This window comes from Passer domesticus, chromosome 2 (genome assembly GCF_036417665.1).
Source record: "Passer domesticus isolate bPasDom1 chromosome 2, bPasDom1.hap1, whole genome shotgun sequence".
Classification (NCBI taxonomy): domain Eukaryota; kingdom Metazoa; phylum Chordata; class Aves; order Passeriformes; family Passeridae; genus Passer; species Passer domesticus.
This window is the reverse complement of record NC_087475.1, coordinates 71028989-71050994: the sequence shown is the minus strand read 5'-3', so window position 1 is coordinate 71050994 and position 22006 is coordinate 71028989. Positions and strand designations below refer to the sequence as shown.

The following is a 22006-nucleotide window of genomic DNA, read 5'->3' as shown; positions in this document are numbered from 1 at the left end:
CCAGACAGTTATTTCGAGCACTTTAAATCCAGTAAGGCTCTGTTAAATGGGATCAATGTAAGTCAGCAAGCCTAGCTGCAACTTAGGTTTTCTTTATATAATCAAGGCATTTGCTTCTGATAACCCTTGCTGTTTGTGAAGGAGGAAGGCTGGGACAAATGTACTTCAAATGGTCTGCAGGAGTTATTTGTACGTTATTGTAGTCTGAAACACTAAGAAAAGGTTTGTTTACAATTGTTTCAATATACTATTGTGAGTTCTTCCAGCATCAAATTGTCTGAAGCAATGTAAAGGAATTATAGGGTAATGGTTCTTGTCACAGAATTTTCCCATTTCTGTAGTGTAGATAGAATGCAACTGTATATAATCTAAACTCCTAAAAGAATGCGCATCAGATAACCAAAACAGGCTTAAAGTAAGCACTGCAAGATGTTTAATGCCATCATTCAAGAGACTGTTGAAAGAGTCATACTTATAGCAGTTTCTCAGTGGTGTATCCTAAACTGGGACATGAAAAGCCACGCTTAGTGTTATTTTGTCAGCTGAAGAAGTTTGTTTGTAATGATGCTTTTTGGACTGTAGTAGATGGGTAGGGAACAAAGAAATTTCCTTCAGGTGGTGGTATTGTTAATTAAGTACCAGTGTTTACTCAATAGCAGTTCTCTTGGTTTTGTCATATTCTTTTTTTAATTATTATTTGTTGCTTTGTGGTATTACTATGCTAGAAAAATTAAGAGGTACTAAACAGGTGGGAATCAATAGTGTGGCAGTACACAGTAAGTTACTTCAACCATTATTTACTTCTAAGGCTTAATTTATGTTAGCCAGTTCATGGAAATACTTCTGGGGTTTGAGATAGTGGCCTGTAGACATTTTCTCAACTGTCTGGGCTGCTGAGTTTTGCTGTGGAAAGTGAGAACTGTGTGGCTCTGTCTGCGTAGCACACTCTGCTCACATCTGATTAAGATCCAAGCCAGTTTCCAGATGTCATCTGGAAACATTTCGACCTGCTAGTGGAGGGCTGTTCCTGACCTAATTAGCTTGGTGGTATAACTAGCTCTCTGCTGCTTTGTGATTTTGTTCCTTTTGACTTCATCTGGTTTACACTTCTCGCTGAATGTTACCATGTAGGGTACTAAAGGTCAAAACAAAATTAGATTTTACAATCTGCTGCACTTCCAGTCAGTGTTTCAGTACTTCTAAATTTTCATACATGTAATCATTAGGTATTCCAAGTACAAAGAGCTGAATAATTCAGCAGCCGTATGGCTCGCACATGTCGAGATGATACAAAAGGGGGGGTGATCAATCTAAGTCTTCTTTCCTGTGCTGTAGGACAAAGCACAGCTTCCTCCTCTTTCTGTTCTGAGTTTCTCCTAGCTCTGGCTGGATGCTTCTTTTCAAGAAAGAGGTGGTATTTTTAAAGGGTAAATGCCACTTGAGAGGTTGACAGTATAGTGTAGTAAGGTATTTATATTTTCATTTCGTTCATCCCTGCTTTAAAAAACAAAAGGCTACCACTATTTCTTTATATGCACAAGCAAAGTATTTTTTAGCTGCTGTACCAAACTGGACAAATGAAATTTAAACAAGCTCCAACAAATGCGTAGTGTGCATCTTTGCTGTAAAGACAAATAATAAAAACAAAGGGAAACAAATGGTGACTCAGTTCAATTCTGTTTGCTTGAATAGGAGAAGGGATAATAATAAATTCTTGGGGTATAATAGAGAAAGGTCATGTGAATGAAAACCGTGTTTTCGGTGCAGCATAAGTACTTTGTGATTGAAACAAGTCCGTTCTTAAGATAGCAGAAATGAAACAAATGCTCTTACATGATTTGAAAAGAGTTTTTTTTGCTTTCTCAAGTGCCTGCATAACATTTACATTGTATTTGGTGTTAGTCTAGCAGTGTTAGGTTGAAATTGTAAAATTGATAGTGGCGGTAAGATTTTTATTGTTTTTTTTTTAAATGTGTGAATGCAGTGGAGCAGATGTTCAGAACAGCATGGAATATTCCTTGTTCCCCATCCCACCATCTCTTTCACACTGAGCCATCTGGAAGGGACTAGGAGCAGGATGAGCAGCCATCACGCTAAGAACAAGATTAACGTGTCGGCATCTTTTGTTGATACTTTAAACTGGTCACTGTTTATTCAGCAGGAAGAAACAATGGGACGTCTCGTGACTCCCTGTGTGCTAAGATCATTCACGTGAATATGGAAAGAAGGCAGAAGAGAAAATGTCATTTATATTGAACAATTAATAAATTTAATGGTAGTCAGGCTGGACTTAGACCCATACAGGCAGAAACCAACTTTTCTCCCATTCAGCTGTATTGATGTATTGATGGCCACTCTTTAACATTAAGCTCAGTGTCAAGTAATAGCGTTCTGTTAAAACAGATTAAAATTTACTTATTTGGGAAAGGACTCTGTACATGTTTTTCAGTTCATGCTCTTAATGAACTTTTGTTTTTTTTACCCTGATAAGTATACCATGTGCGGATGTCTTTCAGTTTACTCAGTTGGATTCCTTTTTTATCCTTTAGCCTTACATCTTTTGAGACAAAGTGTAAATGTTCTGGTTTAATGAACAAAGTTTTGGTTGGAGAAAAGACAGCTTGTGGTTTAGAAGCGAGGGACTTTAGTCATGTGTGAAGGTGCCCTGGATCATCTGTATTCTGAAACAGAATGAGTAGAAAAGGGTGGGTGGATCTGATGCTGGCAGAGTGATTGGATTCAGTGCAGCAAGCTATTGCATTGTGCACTCTGTGAACTTCTGTTAAATTTCAGGTAAGCAAATCTGTTTCTGAATAGATATCTGAGCAACACTGGGTGTCAAGGAAGACTAAAATGTGTTAGTAAAGGAGAAATTGGATTTCAAAGCTTACTACACAGGTTCAGTGGTACCACAGTGTATTTCTTGCATTATTTTTTGTTTCTTTCAAAGAAGAGAATCTTAAGGAATGGAAATCTGAAATCAGATTCAGGAAGGCTATTTCAAAATGAGATGCTTAAAGTCTGAAACTGCTACTGTAGTGCTGTAAGCTGTTCTAAGGGAGAAGATAATCAGAAGAAAGTGACACAATTCAAGATACTGGCTTTCAGATCTCTGTTTTCAGCGTAAAGATAAGCATGAGAAAAGTAAGAGAGGGTAGAACTAGTTAAGGGATATGCATAGATGTTCTGGGGAAAGCTTATTCTATGAAGAAATGGGGTGATGGAATTAAGTAAATATTCGTGTTTTAAAAAAAGTACTTCAGTATGACAAATATACTGTGTATATGCTTCTCCTGTATTTTTATGAAAATGATAAGGCATGTTTAAAAAGTATAAAGATTTAAGTGACAGGAGCAATACAATTTACTGGCAAAGATTTTTGCATATTGGGCAGTGGAAAAAATGCTGTGAGTATAAATGGCAAAGTCCATTAATTTGAACAGTGAGAACTTAATACAGGAGATGCATTCTGTATTCCATAGGTATTTTGCAGTTGGGCCTGAAAAGTTGCCTACTTGGAAATTGAGATAAAGCAGCGTTAACCTTTCATTAAGTGGCTTCATTAGCAGAGAGTGAGAAATACCTTTATTTTTTCCTTGAACAAAGGTGAAGCTGTTTAATTGGATGAGATGTATGTGATCCCTTATTTTGGAGCAGGAGGTGAAACTTCATCATAATCTGTCTGTACTTCCTGATGATAAGCCTTTTATTTTCTTAAAAACTGCTGTGAAAAGTGTTGTAAATGGGAAGAATTATTCTTGGGATTGTGGCTTTGATATGTTACAGTTCTGTTGAGAGGAAAAAGTTAATGCAATAACTTTGAAGTGGTCCCTCAGTCTTCTTTTCTTTGTTGTGGGACTCGGCAGTAAACTGTGGACACAAGTATTTAAGCAGAAGTTCATGTGACTTTTGACACTATCAAAGACTGGCAGGTGCCCAAAGATCATCTTGAACTACAGTCAGCAGGTAATGCAAACATGGGGTTGTAGAACCAATGGGAAAAGACCCCAAAATACTCATCCTGGAAGCTGTAGAGAAAATAAGTCAAATTCTGGCATCATAGATGTTGATATTATTTTAAAGCCTTTTATATTACAATCTGTAGTGTCAAAGAAAGAATAGCTACTTAAAAATTTTAGGTTGAATAATCCTCAGGGCCTCTTTTCCTACATTTGTGAATGTTATCTTTTCTATGCATGTTTATAGTTAATCTGAAATGTTGAGAATAAATGTAAAGTACCTGTAAATGTTCACTACTGTGAAGATCTGTTCACTTTTTTCTCTCCCAACTTTTTAATTAATGGAAATTCCTGAATTAATGCCTTCGCCATTTAATGGTTCTGCAAACTTTTGTGTTGCAGGCCAACTCTGTTAACAGAAGTAGCTATTGTTCTGCTTCTTACAAATCTTTTGGAGATATGAAAGGATGACTAGGAAAATGTACATCCATACAATTTTGGATTGCAGATAAGCAAAACTAATTACCATCCCTTCTCCTGTTGTCCTTTCTCTTGTCATTACTTAATGCCTTGATTTCCTTCATAATATCACTGGACCATAAAATCTGCCCTGAAGATCTCAGCACAGACAAAAACTCTGCCAAATAAAGAAAAGAAAACAAAACAACCGTCCAAGTTGGTGAACCTTCAGAAACAGCTCATTGCAACGGACATTGAAGAGCTCTATTAAAGAAACAAAATAGCTTTAGGAATTTCTGTGCCCTTTTCATCATTGCTAGTGCTTAGATTGGTATGATGCGAGAGGAAGATGAGAAGTGGTGGTCTGATGCTGAGAGGAAAAAACTTGCTTTCATTCCAGCCTTGACTCGCGTCCCTTTCACGCAGACCTGGCAATCAGGAGGAAGATCTGTGAAAACGATGGTGTATATTGGCTGCATATTAAACTGTAGTGAGGAGGACATTTTCTAGGCACTTCACTTTACATATATTGTTGAAAGATGTGGGTTTTTTTGTGGATAAGAAATGTTCTTAATTATCCTTAGGAAATATAATTCAATTAGATTTTGTGCATAGTTATATCAAAAGTCTGCCTTTGCATCACCAAACTCCTATCAAAATCAAGAGTTGCATTAAAAATTATGTGAAATGTGAAAAAATATGTATATTAACTAAAAAATACAATGTCCCTTTGATTGGGTTAGCTCTAATAAAAGTGAAGTACTTGGTACTTAAAGAATGATTGTGGTTGAGTAAAACAATATTTTGTTTTGTTACTAATTACATAGTAATGTGGCTGAGAGAGGAATTGCATACTTGATAGAATTCGAATAGCTAGAAGAGACTATTAAAAATTAGTCTTGTTTAGAAGCCTGTTGATAAAAAATAATTCTGTGGTATTAGAGAGCACTGTGAGACAATAACTGATGGCTAAATATTCTGTATTGTTTTGCAGTACACAAAATGTGGATTCAGGTTCTTGTTAGAATGAAGCCAGTTAAAAAAAGAAAAAAGCACAAAACTTTTAAAATTACAGAAGAATGCCATTAGATGAATCTTGAATTCAATAATTTCCAGAATATATGCTAGTTATGTTTTGTTTTTAACTTGTCATTGCTGATCAGGTAGTAAATGACATTCAGAGATGACAAGTAGGAAGGGTTCACAAACATTGGGTTCTTGGTCACGTAGGATAAGGAAAAACCCGAAAGGAGCATGCACTACAGGCATATTTATTCCTTTCCTTCCATTAGAATAGGAGCCATAGCAGTGTTTATTCTCCATGTAGCTGTTTGCTTTTGTCTTGTGAAGGATGAAGAGCCTTTGGATGACATAGAGATCTGTGATAATGGCACCTCCTTGGGGGGATAAAAGGGAATGGGAGAGCATCTTGAAAGCTGGTGCTTGGGGTCTTTCACCTTTCTGCTTCCTCTTCTGTTCCAGTTTAGCACATAACGTAAGTCTTGAAGGTGGGTGTTGGCAGGCTATCTAGAATTACAAACCTGAACAGGAAAATGGCAGTATTACTAAATTTGGTATCATTCAGAGATGGAAATTGTGTGTAGATTTGACTGTTAGGACATCAGATACGAGAAAACTTAACTGTCTGTAAAGGTTTTAAATGTTGAAATGCCCTAGACATGGAGACTGTGATTAGGAGATAGTCTAACTTGGTTGTGTGGCTTGATGTGAGCAAACCAGTGGTATTTCTCTGGTTTTGATGAGGTGAAATGCAGTTCTAGATTGAGACACTGAAATTTAGGTGAGTGCCTATCAGAGCTTACACATGAGGTGCTTGAGCACACTGTGTCATTCTTGAATCTGTCAAGAGATGCAGGGATTTGGTTGCTCTCTGGGCTTCTGCTGAGCTCATAGATATGTAGTCATACAAATTGAGGTGCTTAATTCTGAATGGAATCCCATCTGGTACATTACTCATGGCAAGCTGTGTATTCAGTCTGTCTCGTTTTTCTTCTCCATAGAAAGAGAATTATGGTATGTTCTCTTTTTATAGAGAGCTGGGAGATTCATCAATGGAAAGCTCAAAGCTCTCTGAAAAGAATAGACTATATTCAGGGAGAATTTAGAATTGATGTATAGTAAGCTCTTTTTCATGGTAAAATGTTCAGCTTTGTCATATTTTACTAGAGGATATAAGAAGAAATCTCTGAAGAGTTTAAGAAAGGGGTTGAACAGTGTCTTTGAGAAAATGTAATAAGTAAACATTCACAAGTAGGGAGGCTGTTTAATGGATTGGAATTTGTTTTGTGGTATTAGTGAATATCTAAAGAACTTAAAATAAAGAACCATGAAATTCAGGTACATTATTTTTAGCACTCGTGTAAATTGCAGTGCCTTTTTGGCGTTGTGAAAGGACAAAAGGCAGGTTTGGGGAACAGCTGGTACTTCAAGTTTTTGCCAGTAGCTCAAATATTTGAAAAATCCATCTTGTCTCTTGTAATAGCTGTGCTCTGCTGTTGTTTGGAAAGATTGCACATGCTGTTTTTCATCTTTCAAGTTTGTTACTGTACATCTGCTCTCTACATGATTTTTTAAGAATCTGACTTGCCAAGGCAGTGTCAGACTTCTTGCAAGCAGTTTAACAGCTGCTGTCCAGGGCAAGGCAGTCTGAGTTGACCTGGAGTGGTACTTCTCTGGCTGTGGGGGAAGCATGCAAAGAAAAGCAGAAATACTTTAAGTCTTTCCATAGCACACTTGCCTGTACAGCAAAGAGTACTGGGATGAATGCCTTCTAATTTTAAGACAAAAGGCAAGTTGTTATGGAGTTGTTATACAAGTTTTTATGGGAGGGGGAGAGAGAAAGAAGAGAAAGGGAGGTGAGAATACTGAGGAAGCGTGCAAAATCTGAATTTTAATGGGATGATCTAAGCTAATTCAAGCTTTTGATGTCCTGTCCTTTCAGAATGTGTGTGGAAATCGAGTTGCTGATGCCTGGAGGCTTTGGAGAGCAGTGTCCGTTTGTACTGCAGTGAGAGTTCAGTCCAGCCAGATGTCAAATCTGATCCATGTCCAGTGAGGCACTCATGGGTTTAGTGAGATGTTAAGCGGCATCTCACCCTCTTAGTTTTTCTTCTCTCCCCTTTTGATTCCTCTAGTTTTTCTGGTCTGCCACTAATGTGTCATACATTACCATTTCAGCCAGTTCTATATGTGCAATATAGCATCTTTCTAGAGTCTTGTGCTTGATGCAGCTGATGGTTTAAAGGCAGCTGTCAGGTGTAGGTGGCCTCACAAGTGGAGATGAACCCCTTTATCCAAACTATAAGTTTTTGGTTTCATTGTGTACTTAGATGGGGTAAAATGAGTAAAAAAAATTACAGACTTAGGATTGGGACCAATCTACTGCACTGACATAATTTCTGAAAATAATGATTTATTTGCATTAGATTTTTCAGTTATTTGTGGATGGAAGTTGTTCTGTTTTGGGCTGGGGTGGAGTTTTTTTTTTTTTCACAGTGGCTAGTAGGGAGCTGATATTCAGATTGTGCTCAACCCACGGTTGATAAATTAGAGGTGCTATTGCTGAGCAGGGCTTACACAGAGCCACAGCCTTTTCTGCTTATTGTACTTTGACGTTGTCAAGGAGAATACTGGAGTGCTTGGGAGATTTCGGAAGAGACACAGCTGGGACAGGTGACCCAAAATGACCATGGTAGTATTCCAGACCATGTGACATCATGCTCAGTGTATAAAGTGAGGAGAAGAAGGAGGAAGAAGGGGGGATGTTTGGAGTGATGGTGCAGTACTTTGACTACCCAGGTCACCATTATGTGTGATGGGCCTCTGCTCTTCTGGAGATGTCTGAACACCCCCCTGCCTTGGGAAGCAGTGAATTAATTCCTTGGTGTGCTTTTCTTGCATGGGCAGCTTTTGCTTTCCCTATTAAACTGTATTTATCTCAATCTATGAGTTTTCTATCTTTTACTCTCTTGATTCTCTCCCTAGTCCGGCTGGTGGGAGACAGAGAGAGCAACTGTCTGGGGGGCTTGGCTCTTGGCTGGGGTTAAACCGTGGCAGAAGGGAAGAGAATTTATTAAACCTTTGTACTGCAAAATTTAATATGATTTCTAAATGCCAGTGTATTTAATATAGTGACATCACAGTGTATTTCTTGTCTAGAAAGAAACTGGGACTGAGTATGACTCAAAACAGGTGGAAGATGAATGTGGAAGGCAGTGGAATTGCCATTTCAAATTCTTGGTTTCTGCTCCTGGTAACACACTCCCTTCAGTCTGGTTGTGTCTCATGAGGACCCTGTAATTCAGAGACTCTTTTGTCTTGATTCCTCGTCTGACTTCTTGCTACATACATTTTGAAATTAATTTAGCCTCACTTCTCGTGCATTTTCTTTAAAAAGGATTAAGTTCATCTGATTTGTGTGTGGTGAAGGAAAAGGTGGTTGTGCTTTAGTAGTAAGGACACAAGCTTTTTACTTAGTAATAGGTTAATATCTGAATAGGTCTGTAAGTGGTTAATTCAGTTAGGTAGAGGGTTTAAATTAGAATAAACTTAATGCAGTTGCAGAGTTCTTTTTTTCTTTTCCTCTGATTAGGAGTAGGTAGTGGATTGCTTAATTTCTTGCATATATTTACTCACTGGTGTTCAGTTTACCTTTTGGAATTAAACGTCAAACTGAAATGAGGTTGCTACATAATAATTTAAATCATGCATTCAAATATGTAAGTTGTTTATTTTCCCCTATCCTCAGCTGTGGTGTGTGCTTTAGCCTGCTCTTTAGAGTAATGGGATTTCTTGTGTTGGTCTGTCACTCCCCTGGTAGTTCTTGAGCACACTGGACCATTTCACAGAATCACAGAATAATGAGGTTGGAAGAGACCTCTAAGATCATCAAGTCCAACCTATGCCCTAACATCTCAACTAGACTATAGCACCAAGTGCCATGTCCAGTCTTTTTTTAAACACATCCAGAGATGGTGATTCTACCACCTCCCTGGGAAGACAATTCCAGTGCTTTATTATTCTTTCAGTGAAAAATTTTTTCCTAATATCTAACCTATACCTTCCTTGACATAGCTTGAGACTGTGTCCCCTTGTTCTGTCAGTTGCTGCCCGGTGGAAGAGACCGACCCCCACCTGTCTACAACCTCCCTTCAGGAAGTTGTAGAGAGCAATAAGGTCACCTCTAAGCCTCCTCTTCTCCAGGCTAAACAACCCCAGTTCCTTCAAACGTTCCTCGTAGGGCTTGTTTTCCAAGCCCCTCACCAGCCTCGTTGCTCTCCTCTGGACACGCTCAAGTATCTCAATATCCTTCCTAAATTGAGGGGCCCAGAACTGGACACAGCACTCAAGATGTGGCCTCACCAGTGCCGAGTACAGGGGGAGAATGACCTCCCTGCTCCTGCTGGTCACACAATTCCTAATGCAGGCCAGGATGCCTTCTTGGCCACCAAGGCACATTGCTGGCTCATATCCAATCGGCTGTCAACCAGCACCCCCAGGTCCCTTTCTGCCTGAACACTGTCCAGCCACACCGTCCCCAGCCTGTAACGCTGTAGGGCATTTTTGTGGCCAAAATGGAGAACTCGGCACTTAGACTTATTAAACTTCATACTGTTGGACTCTGCCCATCCATTTCATCAGTAAGTGACAAGAAAACAAAAAGCTCAAGCTGCAGTTGTATGTTTTCTTCAAATTAGCTTTTACAGGCAAGAAAGAACACTGTGTGGAGAAGGGACTGAAATAAGAGCTCCTGGTGGAAGGCATTCTGATTGTACCCAGTGTGGTAGGTGTTTCAAGGGGTAGCAGATGATGAGCTGGGCCCATAAGTGCTTCCAGTGGGCTAGTGAGGGAGTTGGGTGAACTGCAAGAGTAAGGGCAGGGGGCAGCTCTGAGAGTGCTAGACAGAAAGCCATGGGAAAACCAGCCTTGTCATATAATTAATTAAGCATTAATTTGTGCTCCTTTTAATTTATTTCTTACAAATTATATGAAATGCATTTTCACTGTAACATTCACATTACAGTGGAAGAATTCCTCATAATTACTTCTATTTCATAGCTCCAGTGCACTAGCCTGTTTACAGAATGCTGGTGCTAGAAGTTGCTCTTCAGTAATAGTGAATTTGCAGTTTTGACTTACTGTTCAGAAAAGTGTCTGCAGGGATATGAAGTAGTATTTTGAAATGCATATGGTTGTAGAGGAATACAAAAACATAGAACAGAAACAGGAAGGGTTTTTTATCAAACACAGAAATTGTTCATCTGTTACCTCTGATGTGTTGTGTAAAATTTAGCAAACTCGGCTAACCTTAAATTCTGACATATTCAAATTGTCTCATATTAAGAAAGCAGTGCAATATAATTCAAGACTACTGCTTAGAAGTCATGAGCTTGTTCCTTCCTGACCTGTTATGAAATAGTCTTACAGTTAAATAGTTTCTTTTTGTTCATTAAGGCTGTTAAGCTTTTAGAAATGTTCTTGAGAATAAAATATTTTAAATTTCAGGCGAAAGTCATTACAAAAATTACTGTGCAACATTTGAAAGACAAAAGGATTTTTTAATTTACTAATGTGATTTTAATTAGAGAAATTGAAAGGCTACTTTAATTGCTTTAATACAGCAAAAAAAGAAATTTTCAGCTAAGTCTTTCCCAAATGACTATGTCCTTGGTAATAATGTAACTTCTTGTTCCAGAAAATTTCCATGCTACATGCTTTTAAACAGAGTATTATTCATGAGTAGTACATGGACATTGCATTGTTGCTGTTAAAAATGTAATTGACTTGAGTATTGTGTAAGTATAGTTTTAAATAACTGCTTTAGATGTTTTTGTTATATATTGCTTCCCTTTTAGGATAATTCTGTCTCACTTGGGCATCCTTGCTCTCAAAGCTGCTCTCTGCAGGACAGTGTTTTCTATGCCATTGTGCCCTTTTTGTGATGCTTTGAGATCTCTTTTTGTGTTTGTTTTCCCCATCTGCTGTGGTTTAGGAATGGTACTGCACAATTTACTTCTCCAACCAAGAGAGACTTTCCAAACCCCACTGTCACTCGCTCACTCCCCTTCTCCCCCTGTTCTGCCCCCCAGCCCCGGGTGTGCACAAAAGGCAAAGATCACAGCTTGAGATTAAACAATTTACTGGAAACAGCAATGAGATAAGAAAACAAACAGTAGCAGCAACAATATTAATAAGAAAAATGTATAAAAAGAGAATTATTCACATGCAAAAATGCTCAAAAAATGCAGAGCCTGACTTCACAGAAGCCAGGTTGTTCCTGACTGTAGAGGAATGCACTGACGCTTGGAAAGGGGAGAGGAATCCCTTTTCCCTGCCTCTGGCAATGATGTGAGATGGTATCAAATAACACAATGTCTTGGTCCCTCCCCTTGGTCTGGGCTGGAACCAAGACATCATCCTCATTTATTTAATTTCTACAAGAAAACCAGTTCTGACAACCTTAGTTTTCTCAGATAAATGTCTTCCTGCATCTGGCATGTTCTCAAAAGCTGTTCAGTGAATGCCCTTATCCCATTCAGAATGCCATACAGCTCCACCTGTGGAAAACCATCTTCTTCCTCATGCAGCCTAATTCTGAGAGGCACTTGCCCTTACGTGTCAGATGAATTTATCATTTTTGCTGAAAACTGTCAGAGCTGGGGTAGGTCGGTGTCTGACGTAATTGGGGGCTGTAGTGCTTGGTCGGTCTGTTGGTGGCCAGCTTGCCAAGGCAGGATGCCAGCCTGCTCCAGACAGTGACCTTTCCTGCCACTCCTGTGGGGACTGCCAGTTTTTTCTAAATGCAAATGTGCACTGAAGTCCAGTGATTCTGGAACTGCAGCACAAGCCTGTGCATACAGTAAATCTTACACCAAATCTAAGGCAGAAAGCCTACATTGCCTATATTGCCTTTACTCTCTGCTGCTCTGCAGTGCTCCTGCCATATTCTGGCAGGAGTGCACAACTCCAGTGCCCCGGTAGGAATTGTACAGTATCTTACAGTGGGAAGGCTGGAGCAAGGCTTTAAAAGAAGAAAGGTGAAGTACTTTTTGGAGAAAAAAGCCTGAATGTATGCTACACTGGTTCAGAGGTCTGAATTTCATTTTTGTAAATGTCATATGTATTTGTTTGTAAATTCCAGATTGTGAGCCATGCCTTTGGTGAAAAGGAACATTGAACCACGGCATCTCTGCCGAGGAGCTCTGCCAGAGGGAATTACAAGTGAACTGGAATGTGTAACAAATAGCACCCTTGCTGCTATCATACGCCAGCTAAGCAGCTTAAGTAAGTATCTGTAACTTCCTGCAAGTATTTGATTAATGATGAAAAGCTTTGAGATGGATTGTTTTAAATAGCAAAAGTATTGTATGGGCCATTACCATTTATATATTGTAATACTATGCTATAATAATAATTGCCTTTATGCTCTTCTATATTTTGAAGTTTATTAAAAACCCAACTCTCCCCCCACCCCCAAAAACAAATCAACAAAAAAACAAACAAGCAGGAAAAAAAACTACTACCAAGAAAAGCTCCAACCAAAGGACCAGAGCATAGAAGACCAGGAATTTTTCTAAATGAGAGAAATTAGTGCAAGAAACAAGACCAGCACTTGAGTTCTACAGAATTGAGCCAGCAAACTCTTCTGCCTCTTGACATCAAATGACACATTTGACTGAAATTTTAGTTTTTTGTAGTGTGCTAGTATTTCTTAAGCCTTCTCTTTTATACATATGTGTGCTCAATTCATATGAATGAAATTAAGCACATTGAAAGGATGCCATTTGCTGAGCAGGCTACTCTTGAGGCAGGCTAACATCAGCTCTGTTCAGAGTAGCCTACACACCACACCTGTCAGGTGACACCACCACTAGCAATTCTAGAAGCGTGACTGAAGTGTTTGCAAGATGAACAATATTTTTGATGAAAGGGATAAGAGATGTTTTTCAGACAGTCTTTAACAATCAGCAGCTGTTGTTTGTGCTGATAACGCTGCTCCTAGAAAAGAAATTACTGCTTCATCAGTTGCTTCTCTTTGTAAATAGACATGGTTTTAAAACTGGGAGTCTGTATGGAGCTCAGACTGTGGGGCCCACTGGCGTTTAGTTCATGATGATAGGAAAAAGCTTTTGCTTAGGGAAAGAGGACAAGAGACACAGCATTTCCTCTTTGCAGTAGTCAGGGATTTAGGGATTTTTCTGAGCTGGAAGTCCATCTGAATCATCCTATGTAATGAGCATTTGTAAAACTATCATCTGTGGTATTGCTTAGATCTGTTGAAATAGGGATTACACCTTCTTCTTGACCAATGACCTTTGGCAGAATGTCCCACAATGGAAGTTGACCTGTTTCTTCCTTTTGACACCTTCTCATTCTGGTGTGATGAAAAATAATGAAAGGTGCTTTCATCTTGTGCATTTCCATAATAATTTGTGATTTTGTTAAGTCTTTATCCTGTTCTCCTGGTGATATCTTTCCCAGTGAAGTGACCTGATCTGTAAGTGATCTTTTTGAACAGAAACCATTTTGTATTTCTGATACTGTTATTTCTGCTTTGGATATGTAAGTTAGGGTAAACAGAAGTCTGTTTTATCGTTATTGCCCTAGGAATTTGTAGAATTTTGATTGTTGCTGAGCATTGAATTATTATTTTCAAATAAGCTTGCAAGTGATCCTCTGACCTTTCTTGAACAGCAGCTTACGATTTTATGTCTAATGTTATTGAGAGTTACTTTGTGTTTGCATTGTCATTGCGTTTCATTTATTGTTTTTTCAGACAGTTGCTTAGTAGTGCCATCCTTAAGTTTCAGAAAAGTGAGAATGGCTAATGTTCTAATACTGAAGGAGACCTCATTTTGAATGATAAGACCTCATTTTCAATGATAGCACCTCATTTTGGTATTGTGCTATGATTGTCCAAATGAGGAAAATACACTTTTTACTTGTCTGACTTGCTAGGAATGTGTACAGCTTTCATTTATCCAGATTTGGTCTTGGGGCTAATCTGTTATACAGTGTATTTAGATCCTCTTATGATTGTTGCCGAGGAACTGACTACTTATATTCATATCCAGCAGTTTTCCCTTAGTGGATTTCTAGGGTCATCTGAAGTCTTTGTAGACAGCCCCTAAAGTTCTGTTAGTGTCAAGTTAAAGATCTATGCAAATAAATGATGTGTCCTTAGCCTTAACAGATGACTACGTGGTATTTAACAAGTGAAATGTACCCCTGTTCTCATCCACAGTCTGAAATATGTCATGTTTGCAGAGGGTTTTTTCTGCAGACAGCATTTGCTTTGCCTGTCTTTTGAGCCAACTGGGAGCAAGGAAATGATCACAGAAAAATGCTGTGCTGGAGCTGAAGTAGAATGTCCTGCTGACTGCATCAGAGCTGGTTGGTGTTCCCACAGCTTGAGGCGTAGAGCAAGAATGTTCAGGTCTATCTTGCAGTCACGCTGGTTTTTTAGTGTTGCACTATGAGTTCAGTGTGGATTTTAAAAACTGGCAGGTCTGTACTGTTGCATACAAACTTGGCTTGCTTCTGCCTCTGCTCTTTTTGGGAGACGTGAACAAGTTCCTATCCAAAGGGAATGTGCTCTCAGGAGAGCGTTTTCTGTATTATGTTTTCAGATTTGGGTTCATTTCCAGCCAGCTGGCTCCCAGCACAGGCAGAGTGAGCAGCATTCTGTATGACACTCTGCACTTTTATGTAAGGCAGAATCTTGTCTGGGGGATTCACCTCTATTTGGGAAGAGAGAATCTTCTGGAGGGGAAGGACAGGGAGCATTTGCAGCCAGTACCTCTAAGTAGCATGGAGGAAGTGTAATCTGTGGAGATTTGGAAGACTTTTTTTTCATGCAGAGAACAATATTCACCAACTTGCCTCCTGGTATTTTCTTGGGTAGATTGGCCATTGGCTGTTTCAGTAGTTCTCGTGCAGGCCTGAGCACACTACATCCCCCTGTGTCACTTTCCTCTGTAGTACTGCTGAACCAGGCTGGGTTGGAAAGGCTGCTTTTTTGCCATTAAATATCACGCTGGAGGTGCTGTGAGAAAGGAGATGGGAATCAAGACTTAGTCAGTAACAGCCTACCACTTCTGCATCTTTAAAAAAAGAGGAGGGGTAAAGCACGATTCTTATGTTTCTAGTTAATCCAGTTACAGTGATTCCACCCACCTATAGAATCACTGTCTTATGTAGTAGAGGGAAACTTAGAAGGAAGTACGGCATAATTTCTTAGATGGGTTTTTTAATTAATGTATAGGTTGGCCACATGTTGGGAAACACCTATTGTTTTTTAAATTATTGTCTTACAGTACCAAAATCAGCTCTTAAATTGAAAGACATATTTTTTCCTGCTTATTTCTGTTTTGTTAAAGATCTAATTTAAACAATGGCAACATAGAAAACACTTGAAGTATTATTTTATTTCTAAAACTTCCTGCATCATGTTAATCACAACAGCATGTCCAATGCTGCTTTACCATGTCACTGTTTTCACAGACAGGAGATTGACAATGTCTTTCACATGTTCTGGGTTAGGAAGTGTTGAAAAAAAATCAAATATTAAAAGAAGTATGCTCCCACTTTGCCTTCTGAAAGATAACTGACAAACATCCATCTCCTCGACTTCTCTAGGGGTGATGTGTTTAATTCTAGGATGTGGCAGTCCTCTCTCAGCAGGCTGATTTCAATATATTAACATAAACTACCATCTATTAAAATTGATTGAGCTCTGAATACTGGTGGCTGAAGAATGTAATAACTGCTTTATTTAGCTGAAGAATTGAAAAGCTTATTTTTTCCATAGCCTGGAATAACATCTTCATTTGAAGCAACTAAATCAAGTGGGGATTATAAGTAAATTTCAACTAGCTGCTGGGAACACTTAGAGAACACTTCTAGTGTGAAGGCAGTTCACTGGCACAGGTAGCCCAGAGGAGTTGTGGAGCATCCATCCTTGAAAGTGTTCAAAACCCAGCTGGTCAAAGTCCTGTCTCATTGTGCTTTGAGCCTGGAATTGGAGCAGATGATTTTGAACTTCAGCTATTCTGTGGCTGTGTGTGACTTCTGTTTTGGAGGGGCAGGAGATTAGGAGCAGGTAGATAGCATAGCTTTCTTATCCACCTTCCACATATATATATTAAGCAGAGCTTGTATACATTGACATATCTTAACATTTTGGGTTAGTTATTGGCTGATCTTACATGTAGTAATGAAAACTATTACTGGTTAAGTTCTTCATTCACAGACAATCACTTTTTTTTCTTGTGATTGATTCACAGTGTTTTCAGATAATGTTTTAGTCTAGTTGTTGTTTCCTCTCCCCTCCTAGGTAAGTGACCAAGAAAAGGTCAGATTGTCCTTTTGATTTCCTCAGTGTGGCCATTTTTTTACTATGAGTTATTATCTCCAGATGTTCACAGAATGGGATCTTAACTGAAATTTTCATTGTCTTTTTACTTTTCTTTGTGAAGTATTAAGGTTGCTTATTGGAGCAACTTAAAATATCAATAACGGTTGCTTTGGAAGTCCCTGTCATTTAGGCATATTCCGTATTCTTTCAACTAATTGGAAAGTTTTACTCCCCCCCCCCATCCCCTTCTATTTCTGCTCTTCAGATTCTTGATACAGGTCACAACAAGATGAGCTTAATTCAGAAGTAGGGTTTTAGAATTTGTTTTTGTTTAAAAAACATGGTTAAATGCAGGAGGCAGGACTTTTCTTTCTACAAGGATTTCTTGAGTAGGTTGGGCTGCAGAAATTGTAGAGGGAGACATCTTAAATGAAATATCAGTATTTAGGTAGGAGGGACCATCAGTTCAGTGAGTGGGAGCAATGAGTTTGGGTGAAATCTGAAATTTATAGGGAAATTCTGGGGCAGGTGAACTATTAAACTGGGGATCTGGAGCCATTGATCTGGAGTGGATGAGAGTTGTGGAGTGGGGCACGAAGAGAGTCAAAGATGAGTGTGCCTAGTCCTGTGGGAGGACTGGTTGAGGAATGGCCAAGGACAATGATCTGTGCATCAGGAAGGGATTTGGTTTATCATGTGGCACCTTCTGTCCACTGTAGCACTTTGAGGGAAGGGCCTGAGTTTGCAAATCTGTGCTAAGCACTGGTGAGGCCACACTTTGAGTATGGTGTCCACTTCTGGGCCCCTCAGTTCAGGCACGACATTGAGGTGCTGGAGTGGATTCAGGGGACATCAGAGCGGGTTAAGGGTCTGGAGCACAAGTCTGAGGAGCAGCTGAGGGAGCTGGGGGTGTTGTGCCTGGAGAAAGAGTCCTTATTGTTCTCTACAAGTGCCTGAAAGGAGGATGTAGGCAGGTGGGGGTTGGCCTCTTTTCCCAGGTGACAAGTGACAGGATGAAAGGACAAAGTCTTTAGCTGCTTCACAAGAAGTTTAGGTCGGATGTGAGGAAGAATTTCTTCTCAGAAAGAATGATTAGAAATTGGAATGGGCTGCCCAGGAGATTATGGAGTCACCATCCCTTGGAGATATTTAAGGAAAGACAGGATCTTGCTCTTGGTGCCATGGTCTAGTTGATGTGGTAGTGTTTGAACATAGGTTGGACTCATTGATCTCAGAGGTCTTGTCCAACCTAATTGATTCAGTGATTTGGTGATCTGGACTGCATTGTCCACTGTCACAGTGATTGAGAACATACAGCAGGTGAAAGGGAGGCTGAAAAGGTTGTGCACCAAGTCCAGCATGGCCATGGGTAAATGTGGTCAGTGACCTCTGACCCTCTCTCAAATGATTCCAGGGACAGCAGCGTTTGCAGTCAGCAATTGTAGAGGTAAGTGGGCTGCTGTTTTTATCTGTTTAACGCTGTTTTAATTTTGATGTTGGCCTGTGCTACTGTGGATTGCAAGATTTTTATTTCAAAATCTACTTCAGAAGCTTTTATTGACTGCAGTAACTTCAGGCCTTTTCATCACAGAGGCAGGTTTTAATGCTCAGTTGTCTGTCAGTTGGCACTAGCTCAGCTACATAAGGATTAGAATTTGTAAGTCTCCCTGTGTTTTTAAGAAGACTGCTAACCAGGATGTCCAGAAGAATAGACTTCAGGCAGAATTTATGGTATATTTTGACTTTTTTGCACAAATCTTATGCCTCAAATTTTGCTGAATGACAAACTGCGCTGTTCTAATCCTACAGCTACTGTGTTTTATTATATTTCATGGTACTGAAGCCATTTGTCTTGTGTTTTGTAAGCCACTAGCAAAGGGATTTCCTTGTCTATTTCTTACACAGGCAAACATGCTGAAGACATATTTGGTGAATTGTTTAATGAGGCCAACAGCTTCTACATCAGAGCAAATTCCCTCCAAGACAGAATTGATCGCCTTGCTGTCAAAGTCACCCAGCTGGATTCAACAGTGGAAGAGGGTAGGTAATTGCATGAAAGCATTGAGCCAGAAGTGATGTTGACAAGAGCACAGTATTTAATTGCACAATAACCTCTGTCTTTTCAAAGTAATCCTGTAACGATATTTCATCCTGTTGTCTCAGTAAGGCAAGCTGGGAATAATCACTTTAGCCGAACAAGTGAAAGTATTCTTGAGTCAAGAAGCCCTGTAGTAACGGAGCCATTAAGTTGCCTTTTTCATGAGGAAGGCTTTGAGTTTGTGAGTGTAGTAAATCATAAATGAATAAATATAGGCCTTACTGGGAGTAAGTCAGAATATTGGAAAAAGTTTGGGCTGGGTGTCCCTATCAATTTCAGAGTAGGGTCATCACAAACTACATTAGTACATTAGTCTGTTCTGTGGTCATCAAAGATCGTATAATACTCTGTATCTAAACAAGGCACTGTGTTTGGATCAACTAGGTGAAATTCTTTAGGGGGTTCTACTCACTAGAAACTGGATTTCCTTTTAAAATATTTCCCACTTATGAGCTTGGTATTCACTTCATAAATACACCGTAAAAACAAAGGATTTAAGTAACATCATTATATTGTTTGAAAGCATTTATTTGGGTAGATAAAGCATTTCTCTGTCTAGCTTTAAGAGCTGTTAACGTGCATCTTGGCCTCCATGCTACATGTCTGAGCCAGCCAATGCCTGTACTTCCTGTTTAGAGGATTCCTGACATTTACTAAAATGTCAAAGCTTTTTATATCAGTACAGTAGTGTAATATTGACTTAGTAGTAGTTAATACTACTTGTGATATATTCAATAGTGGTATTTATATAACTTACATATTTCATTGCCATTCAGATTTTTGTAGTTTATATATTTATAGTGCCAATTATTAGTGCCATCATGAAATTTTAGTGTTGATATTTAATAGTATAATGGTGTAATATTTAGCCTTTCTTTTTTAGCTACTTACTGTCTGGAAATTATTACATGTTGTCGTTTTATGGTTGTGGAACATATGAACTGTTAGACTATCCGAGTTGCCCAGAGAAGCTGTGGAAGCCCTGTCTCCAAAGAGACCTGGTTAAGTGAAAGGTGTCCATGTCCATGGTAGAGGGATTGGAATGAGATAATCTTTAAGAAGCCCTCCAAACCAAACCGCTCTGATTTTTTGGTACAAGCACCTGCATTTTGCTGTCTTAGGAGTCAAGAACTATATGGGAACATAAACTAACCTCTTATGGGATCACTATTCAGCTTAGTTTTTGAGGCATATCATGTTGGTACTATGAGCAAACTAGATGATATATTAATATACTGTACTTTTGGAAATGGCAGTTCTCATCTTGGTTTTGCTGGCTTTTTTTCTCCCCTCCCTTTTTTTTTTTTTTTTTAATGCCTGATTAATGTCTCATTAGTGTTATGCAGTACCACCCAGCTAGTTTTCAGAGTTTGGAAAACAATTAAAAGCAATATTATGGAAGGGGAAACTAGTGTATGGGCTGAGAATTTAATCAGTGTTTATTTTAAATTGACAGCAGTTGTTACTCTTGCATTGCTAATCATGCTTCATATTAATAAGCTGTATATACAAACTGCTGTCACCTTAGTGTCAGTAGTGAGTTTTATTAGCTGTTTCACTGTAGAAGTTGAAGTCTTTATAATAATTCATTGTACTGTCAGAAATAGATTGTTTGTGGATAGCTTTGGCATTTAAGCAAAATGTCAATTGCAAGGTTGTTTTAAAAAGCCCTTCAGATTTGATTGCATCAGTGATTTCTTATATTCTTAGCTATAACTAATACAGTGTATTTTAAAATAAATGAGGTTAAATTTTCAAAAATATAGAAATAACTCATTCCAAAAATCTCCAGCAATTTTGTTTTGGTTCTTTTGAATGTCTTCCATCAAACAAGAATGAAAAAATTCAGATATATACATCTAAAAAATCTGTCTGAAATACCTTCTACTTACAGTCAGATTTAAATGGAAATTACTTCCAGAAATGATGTTTTGATACTTCAGATGATGTGAATGGGGAACGAGTATTAGGCATTAAATATTCTATTTTAAAATTTTTGCTGTTGTAGAAGTTACAGAAGAAACTAATTAATTCTTGGAGTGAGAAGTAAGATCTCAGCACAGATAACAAAAATAGTTGGGCAGAGAAGTCTGAGTGGGATTTGGTGTCTTGGTGTCCACCATGACAGACAATAACAGTGTAAAATTGCATCCCTTTGGGTTTTTTTCAGGTTATCAGTATACTACATTTTTGGCCATTACTGTTCATTTACCTTGTGAAATTTCTCACAGTTTGTCCTTGATACTCAATACATTGAATGAATGGGAAGAAGTATTAGATGAAATGCCAATGGGAATAAAAGGAGTCTAAGCTGGTGCATTTTGTTTGCACAAGCCCTACAGCTTACACTCTTATAAAACACTTGGATTGAATCCAGGAGTGGTCAGTGTCATTGTAGGCAACCCAGTGAAGACTTCAACATCCTCTTCAACTGCAGTCTGAAACCTGTATTTCAGTGTGCTTAGGGGTGAAAGACAGTATCAAGAGTTTACTGCCACTTTTAAATTGTGATCAGCCTTTAACTGGATCTTCTTTAACAATATTTGCTGCATCTCATGAAAACTTGTATTAAGAGTGAAAGAAAGCCTTGATAAAAGTGACGGGAACAATTAAAACCAACTTCAGCCTTTCATGTGAAAAGAAAGAATGAAAAGCATGGTGTCATTTTCCCCAGAGCTGTGTATGTGAAAAGATAAATTCAAAGTACGAGAGTGGAAGTATTTCTCTCTCTAGAGATTTGATCAAAACTTAAGAGCAAGGAGTGTTTAGTTATATGGGAAGACATGGGAGTTGAAAGAGAGTGAAATAAGAGGAACTCTGTCTCTCACAGGCGGTTGCTGCAGCTGTAATTTAATTATTCTTAGAATGGGCTGGAATATGTGTATAGATAGCATGTACAATTATAAAACACACTGTGCCAGAGGAATACCAGGCCTTGTGTTTCAGTCTTGAAGCCAGTGTTTCTGCTGTTAGAACTCCAGGATAAACCTTATAAAAAGGGGAAATGGTTGGACGTCTGCATGCGACAGCATTCTTACACCATCTTCCAAGATACAGTCAGTGGTCCCATTATTTTAAGTGAGGTTCTGGACCAAATGAGACTTAAATCTGTTT

At 38.8% G+C, this 22006-nt stretch overlaps 1 protein-coding gene across 9 annotated transcripts in view; it reads left to right on the top strand.

Moving 5' to 3' along the window:
• WASF3 (WASP family member 3) overlaps positions 1-22006 on the top strand; it is a 90569-nt gene that overhangs the window by 54901 nt on the left and 13662 nt on the right. For 6 of the 9 annotated variants that reach the window (XM_064409157.1, XM_064409156.1, XM_064409163.1 and 3 more), the window contains 2 exons: positions 12580-12722; positions 18700-18834. In XM_064409157.1, coding sequence (XP_064265227.1) covers positions 12590-12722; positions 18700-18834 — 268 coding nt within the window. In that variant the 5' untranslated portion in view covers positions 12580-12589. Of the gene's footprint in view, positions 1-7380; positions 7491-12579; positions 12723-18699; positions 18835-22006 lie in introns of all 9 variants that reach the window. The other 3 variants (XM_064409162.1, XM_064409160.1, XM_064409161.1) reach the window with 2 other exon arrangements.